We start from the raw sequence: 13,101 nt of genomic DNA, 5'->3' as shown, positions 1-13,101 counted from the left end.
ACCATGACCCTTCTATGTTTTTGCTGTCATTAGTGAGTTCCATCTTCTTTCCCCCTAGTGAACACATCTCACTGTCCTTATTCTCTGTGACCAACTTTTCCACCTAATAAAGAGCCAATCAGGACCAAGAGGATGAAACGCATATAACTTTCCACTGCATTCTCCAGTTTTGAATTCACTCCCTCCTTATTCTTGGAAGACCCCTCTACCCATTCTCACCGTCCCTCGAGTCACTTATGTATCTGAAATCCACTGATATCGCTTATGAATATTACAGATCATCTTCAAACTGCCAAAACTAAATGTGTGTGTGCATGTGCATATGTGTGTGTGCGCACGCGCATGTGTGTGTGTGTGTGTGTGTGTGTGTGTGTGTGTGTGTGTGTGTGTGTGTGTCTCCTGGATTGTAGCCATCTTCGCAAGAGCATTCAGCAGAGTTCACCATGACTTCCTTGAGATGACTGATTCCTTTGGCTTCTGTGACTCCACTCTTGTTAAATTCTGTGTTAATCTACCTGCTCCTCTTCTCTGATTAAATGATGGAGTTCCTCAGAATGCAACCTGTGGCATCTCCATGTTCTGCAGTGCTCCCTTTGGGTGGACTACCTACATTCATGACTGAATACAAAGGAAGGGCATCTTCCCTAAGGCCATCTTCCCATCAGCCATGATGGGCTGGCATGTTTTGAACCAACCTCTGTCTAATACCGAAATACACTCAAAAGCTGTTGGAAAACATCAGAATGATACAAAGGGGTTGGCTAGCCAGGGAGCTAATATTAGTGCAGGGAGCTGGGCTCTTACCCTCGATAGACGCCTCCTTTCTGTGGATGCCTGATCTCAGAAGAACAAATGAATACAACAGCTGCTTGTGCTCATTGAATCCCAGCACTTGGGAGGCAGGTGGATCTCTGTGAGTTTGAGGCCAGCCTGGTCTACAAAGCAAGTCCAGGACAGCCAAGGCTACACAGAGAAACCTTGTCTCAAAAAACAAACACAAACAAAAATGCTGCTTCATCCCCATGTCTCTTACTATAGTATTTACTCAAAGAACCACAAACTCTGATCCAGAATTCCTCCTCCTAAATAGTCTTCCAAGTATTCCATCCTCACCATCTCTAGCCACACTCCCTCAGACCAAGGCCCTTGGGTGTTTAAAAGTAGCTTCCTCTCTGAACTCCCTGCTTCCAGAACATCCCTGTAGGTGATCTCTCCAGTTGTTCCAATGCCTAAATTATTTTGATGGCTCACCGGTGACAGCTTTTATGGCTGACTACTGAATACCACTCTGTCTTATCTTCCACTCTTTAGTGTACATTTAGCTTTGAGCAGCAAATGAGTAGGAACTTAATAAATCCTGGCTTGTTTGCTATAATGGAGCATCCCCAGCATCCTAGCACCCAGGAGGCTTCACAAGGGTTAGCCTGGGCCGCACAGCAAAATCCTGTCTCCAACAAACAAACGAACAAATATACAAAACAAAATGCAAGCAAGGTGTCAGATTTTTCTCTAGTAGTACATCATACCTAGACTTTATGTTTCCTCTTCCTGGATGATCATGTCCTCTTGTCCTCCCTGCCTCCTGGCCTCCCTGCCTCCTGGCCTCCCTGCCTCCTGGCCTCCCTGCTTCCTTCTTGCATTCCCCTTCATTTATCCCTCCTCCTCTTCCTCTCTTCTATTCCTATAGTGGTTACCACAACTGAGGATTAAATAACATCCGAACCTTGTATAACAACCAGGCACTAAAATTAATAGACAATTTAAGGTAGAAAACAAGAAACAACAAAAATGGGGCCACCAATGACAATACATGTAGTAAACATTGAACCCCTACTCAGATCTAGCCAATGGACAGGACATTCTCCACAGTTGTGTGGAGAGCAGGGACTGACTCTGACATAAACTCTGCTGCCCCATATTTGACCACTTCCCCTTGGTGGGGAGGCCTGGTGGCACTCAGAGAAAGGATAAGCAGGCTACCAAGATGAGACTTGACAGCTTATGACCATATAGTGGGGGTGGAGGTCCCCCTCAGTCACAGACCTAGGGGAGGGGAATAGGGCAAAAGCAGGAGGGAGGGAGGAATGGGAGGATACAAGTGAGGGGAAAACAGTTGAGATGTAATCTGATTAAATTAATTAAATAAAATAAAACAATGGGGCCAGAGCAACGGCTCAGTGGCTAAGCTTACTTACTGCCCTTGCAGTGGGCTGTGCTCAACCCCTAGTGTCCACACGGCGGCTCTCAATGTTTGTAACTCTAGTTCCAGAGGATTGCGTGCTCGCTCTCTGACTTCTATGGCTCTGGCAGGCATGTGTTACATGTATATACATTCACGCACATATATGCATAAAATATAAGTAAATATTTCAAAAATAGAATGGTAGGAAACAAAACCATAGAATTAGTATCAGAAAACATGTATCAATATTCTCTTCTTCAAAGTCACCACAAGTTCCTTACCTGGGGCCCAACTTCAGCCTGCAGCTTATTATTTATTTTACATTAAGTTTCATTGGAGCACAGCTACATTTGTTTATTTTCCCCTGTGGGTACTTTTATAGGACAATGGTTTTGAGTGGCCAGGACAGAGATGTTATGTCCTTCAAAGCATAAAAGAGTCACCAGCTGGCCATTAACACATACAGTTGGCTCCTGGGAACTAAAGAGAGGCACTACCAAAATGAAAAGGCAAAACATCTGAATAAATACAGCTTCAAAAGCATTGCTTCAACAACTCAAGTAAAATCAAAGCCAAAGAACGCCTGAAAGCTACATTTGAAATCGGTGTGACATTCTGAAGTTCTTTTAAGATATGTTCTTTTAAGAAGGAAAAATTTAAAATAATAATTTTAAAAAGAAACTTGGCTTTCTGAGAACTGGCCAAAGTTGATCCCTCCCAGACGAGTTCAGTGTTAGGAATATGCTGTTCTGGTAGGAGCGGAGAACACGGCTTGTTTATGGTAACGCGGAAGTAGGTTTCAAAACTTACTTTTCTCAGGAGACAGGTGCACCTTGGCCTGACCTCTCACCAGCCTGCAGGTGGAGCCATCCCCCGCGCACACGCCACAGTTGTCCTCCTTGGCGTTGCTTCCCAGCTGTCTATCGCAGCCCACGGCCTGTGCGGGAAGAGAGAGGAGACATCTCCCTTAGGAGGCTATCTTGCTTCAGTCTTCATGAGGACATTATTTTGTAAATGTGACTGACGGGATGACTTAGAGGCTAAAACCATTTTGTGATTCCTATGCAGGAACCCCAGAACCACAAGAACTGAAGCTGTCTCCCCCACAGCCTTACTCTCCTTTAGTTATAGTTCAGGTACCTACGTGCACCTTTCTCTCTGACCCCCTCTCCTTCCTGTGAGACTGTCTCTTGTAGCCCAGATAGCCTTGAACTTGCTGTGTAGCTGAGAATGGTGTTGATGTTGTCTGATCCTTCAGCTTATGCCTCCCAGGTGCCCAGAGGACAGGTTAGCTTTACCACATCTGGTCCACGCAGTGCGAGGGCCCCGCATCTGGGCTCTGTGGCTCTGGGCAAGTTCCTACCGACTTTTTTCTCTCCACTTCTACTTTTTCCTCAGACTCTGATTTTTGCTCCCAATGTCTATGCCTCAGGCCCACCACATCTCTGTGCATCAACGCAGAGAAATCCCCCATCGGTACTTCCATCTACATGTCTTTATCATTATCTGCCCTTACACCTGTGTTGCCACCTCCATATAACTATATGCATATGCCCAAAGATGATCTTAAAGAGAAAAGCTAGGATTTATGTCCAAATATGAAACATAGTTTGCTGTTATCTATCAGTTTGCTGTGTTGCTATGCCGTATTTGTGTGTTATATTGAAATCTTCCTTACGGGAGAAGGGCTGTGTTTCATATTTCTTTTCATTTTCACAAATAGGACTTTTGTATAAAGTGTGCCCAGTAATATTAACCTGTCTAAGAGTTTATTTCTGCCCCCACAGTCACACAGCTTTGTTCACAGGCCTGGCATTGGAGTGTAGGGACTGTGAAGACAGACAGTTATGACAAATCCTGACTCCACCACATGACAGGATGCTGGGCAAGTCACTCTCAAAGACCCATTTTCCTCACCAGTAAAGCAGAGATAAAGATGCCAGTGTGTGTTTCACAAAAGGTTCAGCAAAAGTTCAAGGAGGAAGTTTCTGTTAAGAGCAGTGCTGTGATCAGACGATTCTAGAGAGTTCTAAAAATGGGGTCAGTTTGACTGTTTCTCTCCGTTGTCAGCTTTGGTCTCCAGGAGCCAGCAATGCCACAGTTGGCAGAGCTGTCAAGTCACTCTGAACTCCAGGTGCTGAAGAGAAAAGAGGGACTGGACAGAGTTCAAACCACATCTATAGGAGAGTCTTTCCAAAGCATTGGTGTTGAGGGGAAGGAAAAAGGTGCCATGAAACTTTCAGAGCGAGACAGAAAAACGTTCTAAGGAAATGAGGGAATAGCCATGCTTTGAGGGGTTTTCCACCTCAGCCCAGGCTGCGAGGAGGAAAGGGTCTACACTTGCTCTGTGTGGTCACCAACGGCAAAAGCCACGCCTATCAGTATTATTTTGCTCAATGGGACAAAGTCTCAAAAACCAGACTCCTTGGTGGGAAAATTGCAGCGGGTAGAAATTATTGGATGAGCGGCTGGTTTCGATAACTTTTATACTCCTTTCACCCTGATAATATGACTTTGAAGATAATGTTAATGATCACTCACACTTTTTAATCTCTGTGTGTGTGCATGTATGTTCATGTATGAATCCACACATCAGGGAACACATGTGGTAGTCAGAGGACAGCTGGCCCATGCAGCCTCCTCCTATTTCTGCCTCCCCAGAGCTAAGATTATAGATACATGCTACTGTGCCTCACTTTATGTGGGTTCTATGTATCCAGACTCAGGTCCCTGTGCTTATAAGGCAAGGCTTTGCCCACCAGCCTTACAGTAGTGTGACGATTTTTACTGGATGCTTACCATATGCCTGGCACTGTGCCACAAATGTTGCCCACGCTCTTTCATTTCTTCTCTGCAACAATCTTATGATACAGACGAGAGCTTTTATCTCAGTCTTACAAATAGGAAGGAGTCTGTCTGCACACAGCTGAGTCTAAATGACCTGTCCCCGTGGCACAGAGAGCACAGAGTGTGCCACACCTTCCTGTACCTTTGCTCTCAGCAGAAAGACAAGGAGGGCCCCTGTTACAGAGGACTTTGCATGAATATTTACAAGCACATGTGGAACAGCTTAAGGGTGATTGATTCTGGAAACGTACTTGCACGGTTGGGATCGGACCAGTGAGTAACTGTGTTCGTGAAACTTTCCCCACGGGAAATAATTCCGCCATGAGATTATAGACACCAGCTTCCTGAGCCAAGCTCTGTCCTCACATGTTGCTGTCCCTGGGTGCTTTACATTTCATGAGGGTGAGAGTCACCCTCTCTCTGCTCTTCCAGGAAGGGTGTGTGCTGAAGAGCTAGGATGGGCTTATTTTGAACAGTGTTTGGGGCTTTTCAAATTCTTGGGCAATCGAATCGCTCCCGAGCACTTGTATTTGCTTCCTAATATTTTTTTTAAGTTAAAATTCATCCAAATCTTACAGCCAAACAAAGCATGTGAAAACATCACAGAAAAATGATATTTGAAAAGAAGGACTGATTGCCCTGTGATTCATCAAGTATAAGCCAGAGCTGACTTGAAATTGCTGCAAACTGAACTCTAGCTTTCTAGAACTTCCACTGTGCACAAGAAGCAACTCCTAAAATATTATGTGAAGTGTTTTCAACTTCTGTGACGTCTCCTAATGTCAAGATACCTAATTATAGTGATTTATAATCTATTAACTGATAGACCCATCAAGCATATGAACGTCAATTAAATTGTCCTTTTCTGCAATGTCAAGCATAAAAGTACAAATCAATAAGACAATATTCTTATCTTGTAGCATAGTTAATGAGACAAGTTAAAAGTTACAAGACACGGGATAACATAAACATGTATTTTAAATATATGAGCAGTGGTTTTTGGAAGACATGACCATTTATAAACAGAACTTCAGCAAAGACTATTGCAAAGTTCAGGCAGATGGAATTTAAATAAGTGCCATTAATCCAAATTAATGTGAAATTTCCAGATAAATCAAATTTAATCTTTCAAAAAGTTGTATTTTACTTTAGAGAAAATTTGAACTCTAGCTAGCACCTAACTAGAAGCTTTACTCCTTCCTGGTCTTGGTCCTGGTCCTGGTCCTAGGAGGCACTCTGCACACTCTTGGAGGAAAAAAGTAACTGTCAGTATCACACAACCACAAACCCTGTAACCTGCAACAGCAACCTGTTTGCAAGATATACTGGTACAATCGTGGCACAAATGTTAATCGATCAGTTATTTTTGGATTAAATTGAAAGCCTGATCTATGAGATGGAACCAATATCTTGAACTGCTAAAGGGGTCAAGAACCCGAGACTAGGTGGATCATGAGCCTAAGGAAACCATACTACTGTTACTCTGCTGCAGGGACAGAGCAGTAAAGTGACTCCTGAGGACACACTGCCGTCCCGCAGGTCCGCGACTTACCCAACCCTCCTTCTTACATGGAAATTATCATGGAGCCCACAGCTGGACTATGCGCAAAGACTGAGAGACTTTGCAGCACTCAATCCTAAACGGGATGTCTTCATCAAACCCCTCCCCTCAGGGCTCAGGGATCTATGCAGAAAAGGGGTAGGATGACTCCAGGGAAACAGCATCACCCAGACACAACAGGACTGATGGCACATAGAAAGCCACACAGGTCCTGCACAGGCTCAAGTCAGACACAGCCCCAGCACAGAGAAGAGAAAATGGTCATGAAGTCCTGTCCCTCACCAAGAAGCCATGTGAAGTTGATACCTGTTGGGAAATCCATGTCTCTAACTTTTTTCAAAACAAACAAATAAAAAAAACCTCTAAAATGCTGGTATTTCCTTTCCATTTTCAGTGTAGTCAAAAGTGGTGGAAGCTGCAAGGATAAGCATAATTTAGTTCAACATGAGAAAATTTGAAAAGTCAGTGACTTCATAGTAGGAAGACCGTAGAAGGTATAAAATTATTGCAGGAATAGCGAAATCCAGTGACTTCTGAGAACTTCCACCCTCAGCTTGTATTTTCTTTTTTGTTGTTGTTGTTGTTGTTTTGCTTTTATTTTTTACATTTACATTTAAATTATTACACATACATACAATAAACTACCTACATCAAGAAGAGCCAAAAAACAAGCAGGAATTATATAAATGTTACATCCATAGTGTTTTGGCTACTTGTATTTGGCAGCCTTGAAGAAAACATCTTTCCTCTCTTGGTGCATCTAAAATTCTGAATGTAAATCAATATCTATCATATCTCATCATTATCAACTTAAAACATCTATCTAGACCTAAAAACATCTTAACTCCTAAACAACTAAGCTTAGTTGTAAAACTAAACTATCTGGTCTTCAACCCCATCAGAGACTTGAGAAGGAATAAAACTAATTACCTGAGTAGAAGTGCAGGTTAACAGCTTCCAAAACGAGAAAATGACTCAGCTTGTATTTTCTAGTTCCCAACAGTGCCTATCAAACAGTCTGGCCAGGTCTGAAAGGTCTCTCTGCAGGGCTGAGTGTGTACATGCTCGTATGTCTTTGAGTTTGAATGTATGGTACTGAGCTATCTACTTACAAGTCATCTGCTGTATTGACTGGCCTTTTCTGAACCACCTCCCATTTTCAATTAAACTTTAGCAGCCCGGCATGGTGGTTCACATCTGTAATCTCAGCACTGGGGAGGTAGAGGCAGGCAGATCTCTGAGTTAGAGGCCAGCCTAATCTACAAAGTGAGTCCAGGACAACCAGAGCTATACAGAGAAACCCTGTCCTGAAAAAAACAAACAAAAAACAACAAACAAACATTGTCAACAACAAAAAACTTTAGTTTTACAAATATCCAGAGGGGAAAAAATATGCTATGTAAGACAGGCAGGTACCTTTGAAAATGTTGGCATTAAGCAGCTCCTCCGTTGTCTTTCTTTTTAAACTCACAGAGAATGAAGCGAGCTCACCTAGCCCCTCCTATTTATTCTTTTGCACAGCCTACAGTAAACTTGTCTTATTATAATACTGAGTTGGGCATGCCGCAAAACATTCCTATCTGCCACCTTTCTTTTCTGGACATGTATGTTATGACTGCAAACCAAGCATGAACAAACATGTGTCTAACAGTTTTCCTTCTCAAAACGCAACCTTACACTGAGCACGCTCTGACCTTTTCTAGCTATGTGCGCTCATCTGAGTGTTTGTACACCCTGAAAATTCAAAATGTTTTGATGTCTTGTTCCCCAGAGTGACAGTATTTGGGGTGGGGTCTCTGAGAGGGGATTAGATCATGAGGGTAGAACTCACTAGGGTGGACTGGTGCCCCTAGAAAACAGGCATGGGAGGCCCGTCTTTCCCTTACAACCTGTAAGGTCCAAGCTATCCGAAAACCAGGAAGTAGGCTCTCATTCAGCACTAGCATTTCCACGGCTTTGGCCTAGAACTCCCAGCACATTTCTGCTGCTTATGAAATCCACTCTAGAGCCCTCTGTTATAGCTCATACCAACTGAGACGGTCTGGGGAATGACCTCCCTCAGAATGCCTATTCTCCTTATAAACAAAGCCTGTGTATTGTCTCCATTTCATAGGAGCTATACCTATTTCCTCGGAGGATGATAAGCTAATGAGGTAAGGTGCTTAGACGGTGTCCAATCCTCAGAAAGTGCTCAGTGTCGCTTGTTATTTTCATAATAAATTTTATTATACATTTTATAACATTTTTAAAAATGTATTAGTTGGGTGTGGTGGTACATGCCTGTAATCTCTGGGAGGCAGAGACAGGACGATCTCTGTGAGTTTGATGTCAACCTGGTGTACAAAGTAAGTCCAGGACAGTTAAGGCGACACAGAGAAATTCTGTCTTGAAAAAACTATCTCTCTCTCTCTCTCTCTCTCTCTCTCTCTCTCTCTCTCTCTCTCTATATATATATATATATATATATATATATATATATATATATATATATATATATATATAATTTTGTGTGGGTGTTTGTTTGCATTTATTTCTGTACCACATGTGTGAAGAGGTTAGAAGAAGGTTCAGGTCAGAAGCCCTGAAACTGGGGTTACAGCCAGTTGTCTGTGAGTTGGACCAGAAGGTTCAATGCCATCTGGTCTCTGAGGGTATGTGTGCACATGTGCAAATACACACACACACAGACACACACACACACACACACACACACACACACACACACATCCTAAGGAGGAGAGGGAAGAAGAAGACAAACTTCATCTGCAGAGTTGCCTGGCTAATATCAGAAGCAGAAGCAAATTTCATTCAGCGAGGCCTATGGTGAGGCTGTGTCATGCTGTCTGCTTTCCCAGGCTAATGGAAAGTTGTTCCCAAGAGCATTGTGACATGTTCTTTTAAATTAGAAAATTGTAAACACGCTTGCAAAAAATTACCGTCTGTGCCAAATATTCATCAGGGCTCCCTTCAGTGATCCCGAGGCCAGCAGAGTGAATCACACAGTTCACTCTCGTCCCCTGACAACTGCCGATACCCACCGCCACATTGTACAAAAAGGGAACCGATGTGCATGTTATCCTGCGGAAGAAAAGATCACGAATTCGACTAGGAAAGGTCTGCCTCTTTCTGTGAAGATGCCCTGCACCCACCTTAAGAAAGCAAACCAGTCATTACCTCTTCCTGCAGCACAGAAGGGCCTTGCTCTCCTGGGTTCACAAAAGCACAACAGGAGGCACTCATTTAAAGTGGGCTAATTCAGAACTGGAGACCATTGGTACTGTGCAGAGCTCCTCAAACGCTGAGCATTGCTGGAGGAAGCTGGCATTAAGACAATAAGGGGGCGGGCGGTGTCTTGAACAGTCAGGACCACAGGAGGCCAGGGAAGGTGAAGTCAGGTTGTGTGAAGGCCCCCTGGGTGACAGCTGTCCAGAATGTTGTTTGGAATTGAATGTTTAAAAAAAAAAAAAACCAAGGAAGGTAGTATCTCATTTTTTTTTTTAATCCATTAAAAAAGGCCAAATAACAGTGACAGGAAGGGAGCAGGCACAGGGTCCTCAGGCAGATCCGATGCTCATCATCAGTCACAGGAAGTGACCTAAAGTACAGGCACCTCTAATGAAGACTCCTGGGAGCAAATCATGCCGGGAATACTAGCTGGTGTCCTGATTTTGTTCCTATTTTAAAGGAAGGCATGGGGAGAGATGGGAAGCTAAGTAAAAAGGAGAAGCTGAGGCAGCCGTGAGGCAGCCATGATGGATCCGCAGGGAAGAAACACGGAGGCTAACTATCGGTGGAAGCCAGGACTTTCCTTCTAGAAGGAACAAACCCTGTTGATGCCTTGATTTGGGACTTCTGGCTTCTAGACTGTGAGAGAACGCATGTCTGTCATTTTCAGCTATCAAGTTTATAGCAATTTGTTCTGGTACCCATGGGAAACTAATAAAGCCTGCTATCCACCAGTGCCTTTTCTAGCCGTGTCCCAGGCTTTACTCAAAGGGACGACATCAAGCAGCTTTTACCAACCTATCTCCTTGCTCCACTGAAATGCTTGGCACTGGTAACCTCCCTTGCACAATCCTCTCCCGCCCTTCCTTCTCTTCCTCATGGTCTTTACACTAAACAGAGAAGTCTATTTTATCCAGTCACCCTCAGGGACACTTTGTCCTATGCTCAGTGATAAGGCCAGTGTCCTCCCCTTCAGTGACTCCATTCTTCTTCCTCAGTTTGCAGGGACATCGGATCAGATGCCAGCATCTTACAATTGCCCCCAAAGGTCTAAAGTTTTGAGCCAACTTACATCTTCACAGGTGTCCCGAGCTCATCTCATCTTTTGCCCACACATCTCACTCTCACCTGATGTTTCCTTTCTTCCCCAGTGACGTCACTAGTCTACTCAGTGACACCCCCCCCCCTTCACACTCAACATTCATTCAAACATCTTAGTCCTCTAAGTGTCCTCCCCTTCTTCATCCATCCTACCTACTGTTTGACTTTGCAGCTCTTAGGAGTCCCAACTTAACCCTCCTGCCCTGTCCAAATGTTCTAGCACACTGCCACCGAGGTGACCTTTCTACAGACAAGCCCATCTGAGCTATTTTTTAGAAAACTCCTCAGTGGCTCTTCTCACAACTCTAAGGAAAAGTTGACAAGTGGTTTCTTTCCACCCACACTCCCAGCGCCATCTTCTAGCACGATTGTTAGCCTTATCTCAGCCCATACAACAAACAGAAATATATCTTTACCCAGCCTGAGCTGCATGCTTGTCATAAACCCACTCCTTATCTTTGTCTATTTAACTTGTTCTCAACTTTTCAAAATCTGAGCTTTGAATACCACCTCGTGCAGCACTCTCTTGGAGGCCAGGCTAATCCCTTACCCCACTGCTGAAGCTCACACCCAGGGCCTTGCATTAGGAAAGTGCTGTGCGATGGAGCTCAACCCTAGTCACCTAAGTCACCTTTAGCAAGTTCATTTGAGTACAAACACAATGCATGGCATCGGCAAAAGGCTGGAAGACTACCAGTATAACCCAACAGACTGATGATGGTGATGATGATGATGATGGTAGTGGTGGTGGTGGTAGTGGTGGTGATGGAGGTGGTGGTGGTAGTGGTGGTGATGGAGGTGGTGGTGATGATGGTGGTGATGGAGGTGGTGGTGGTGGTGATGATGATGGTGGTGGTGGTATTGATGGTGATGGAGGTGGTGGTGGTAGTGGTGGTGATGGAGGTGGTGGTGGTAGTGATGGTGATGGAGGTGGTGGTGGTGGTAGTAGTGGTGATGGAGGTGGTGGTGGTGGTGATGGAGGTGGTGGTGGTGATGATGATGGTGATGATGACAGTGCATGTGATGCAGGAGAATGGAGCAGTAAGTCTTGACCATGGGAAGATTTGTCCACAGAGTTAGGAAAGATGGAGCAAGGCAGGGGAGACTGGAACCTGTTGTGTTCACTTCAAGAACATTTTCCAGCTCATATTTACATGTGTGATATATTCATGTTTTGTGAAGGATACCAATCTGAGCTTAGAACTCTTGTATGTAAGGGTTTTTTGTTTGTTTGTTTGTTTGTTTTGAATACACAACAGTTAAATTTATGCATCTTGGTCTAATCAAATTGCAGAAAGATACTGCTATGTACATTTCCATTGCTTTACCCTGAACTGCAAGGCAAGTGTTGGGAACACACACACAGGTTGATTCTCCAGGTTATTACTGATTACAGAGCTCAGCAAGTAATTGCCACCAGTAAAACCCGGAAGCTGCATCCGGACATAACATTTCTGGTTTCAAGAGAATAATATCGTTTCTTTGTGACTATGATTTTCGATAACTATTTAAAAAAAAATACGTTATTTTTTTTTTCTTAAATCCAGCCACAGTGGTGGTAGTGCACACTTAAAAAATAATTTATTCAGATTATGTCTGGATTGTTATCCCCTCACTTGTATCTTCCTGTTCCCCCCTTCCTCCCTCTTTTACCCTATAAATATCCAGTTTTCTTAGAGTAATCTGTTTACTGCCTTCTCTCCTTTGCCCCTTTCTCAGAGATCACCTGGCTTGCAATGGACTTATTCGTAGGCTTTCTACTCTGGTCCACTGGTCCATTTGTCTATTCTTGTGTTAGTATCTTACTGATTTGATTACTGTCATTTTATATTGAGTCTTGAGTTTGTACAGTGTCAGCCATTCAACTTTGCTCAGCTCCTTCAATGTCATGGTATATCCTTTTGGGGATGCTAATGTAAGTAGGATTGTATTTTCAGTGTCAAAATCCAGCCTTCTGCTATACATCGTTAAAGTCACTGACCTTTGTATAGCATGCATATATATATATATATATATATACACATACACACACACACACACACACACACACACACACATATATTACTTTTAATCAATTATTAGTTCCAGGATGTTTCTTTTTCTTTGTTATTAAACATATACAATCAAATCATGTATAAATAATGATAATTTTAGTTTTTCTCAGTCATACTATCTTTTCTTGTCT

At 43.4% G+C, this 13,101-nt stretch overlaps 1 protein-coding gene across 1 annotated transcript in view; it reads right to left on the bottom strand.

The window, feature by feature from the left end:
- Positions 1 to 13,101, bottom strand: part of Adamtsl3 (ADAMTS like 3) — a 271,037-nt gene that overhangs the window by 137,674 nt on the left and 120,262 nt on the right. Inside the window, 1 exon segment of the mRNA XM_051149310.1 lies at positions 2,993 to 3,119. Coding sequence (XP_051005267.1) covers positions 2,993 to 3,119 — 127 coding nt within the window.

Source organism: Acomys russatus, chromosome 7, assembly GCF_903995435.1.
Source record: "Acomys russatus chromosome 7, mAcoRus1.1, whole genome shotgun sequence".
Classification (NCBI taxonomy): Eukaryota; Metazoa; Chordata; class Mammalia; order Rodentia; family Muridae; genus Acomys; species Acomys russatus.
This window is presented reverse-complemented; position numbering and strand designations above follow the sequence as displayed.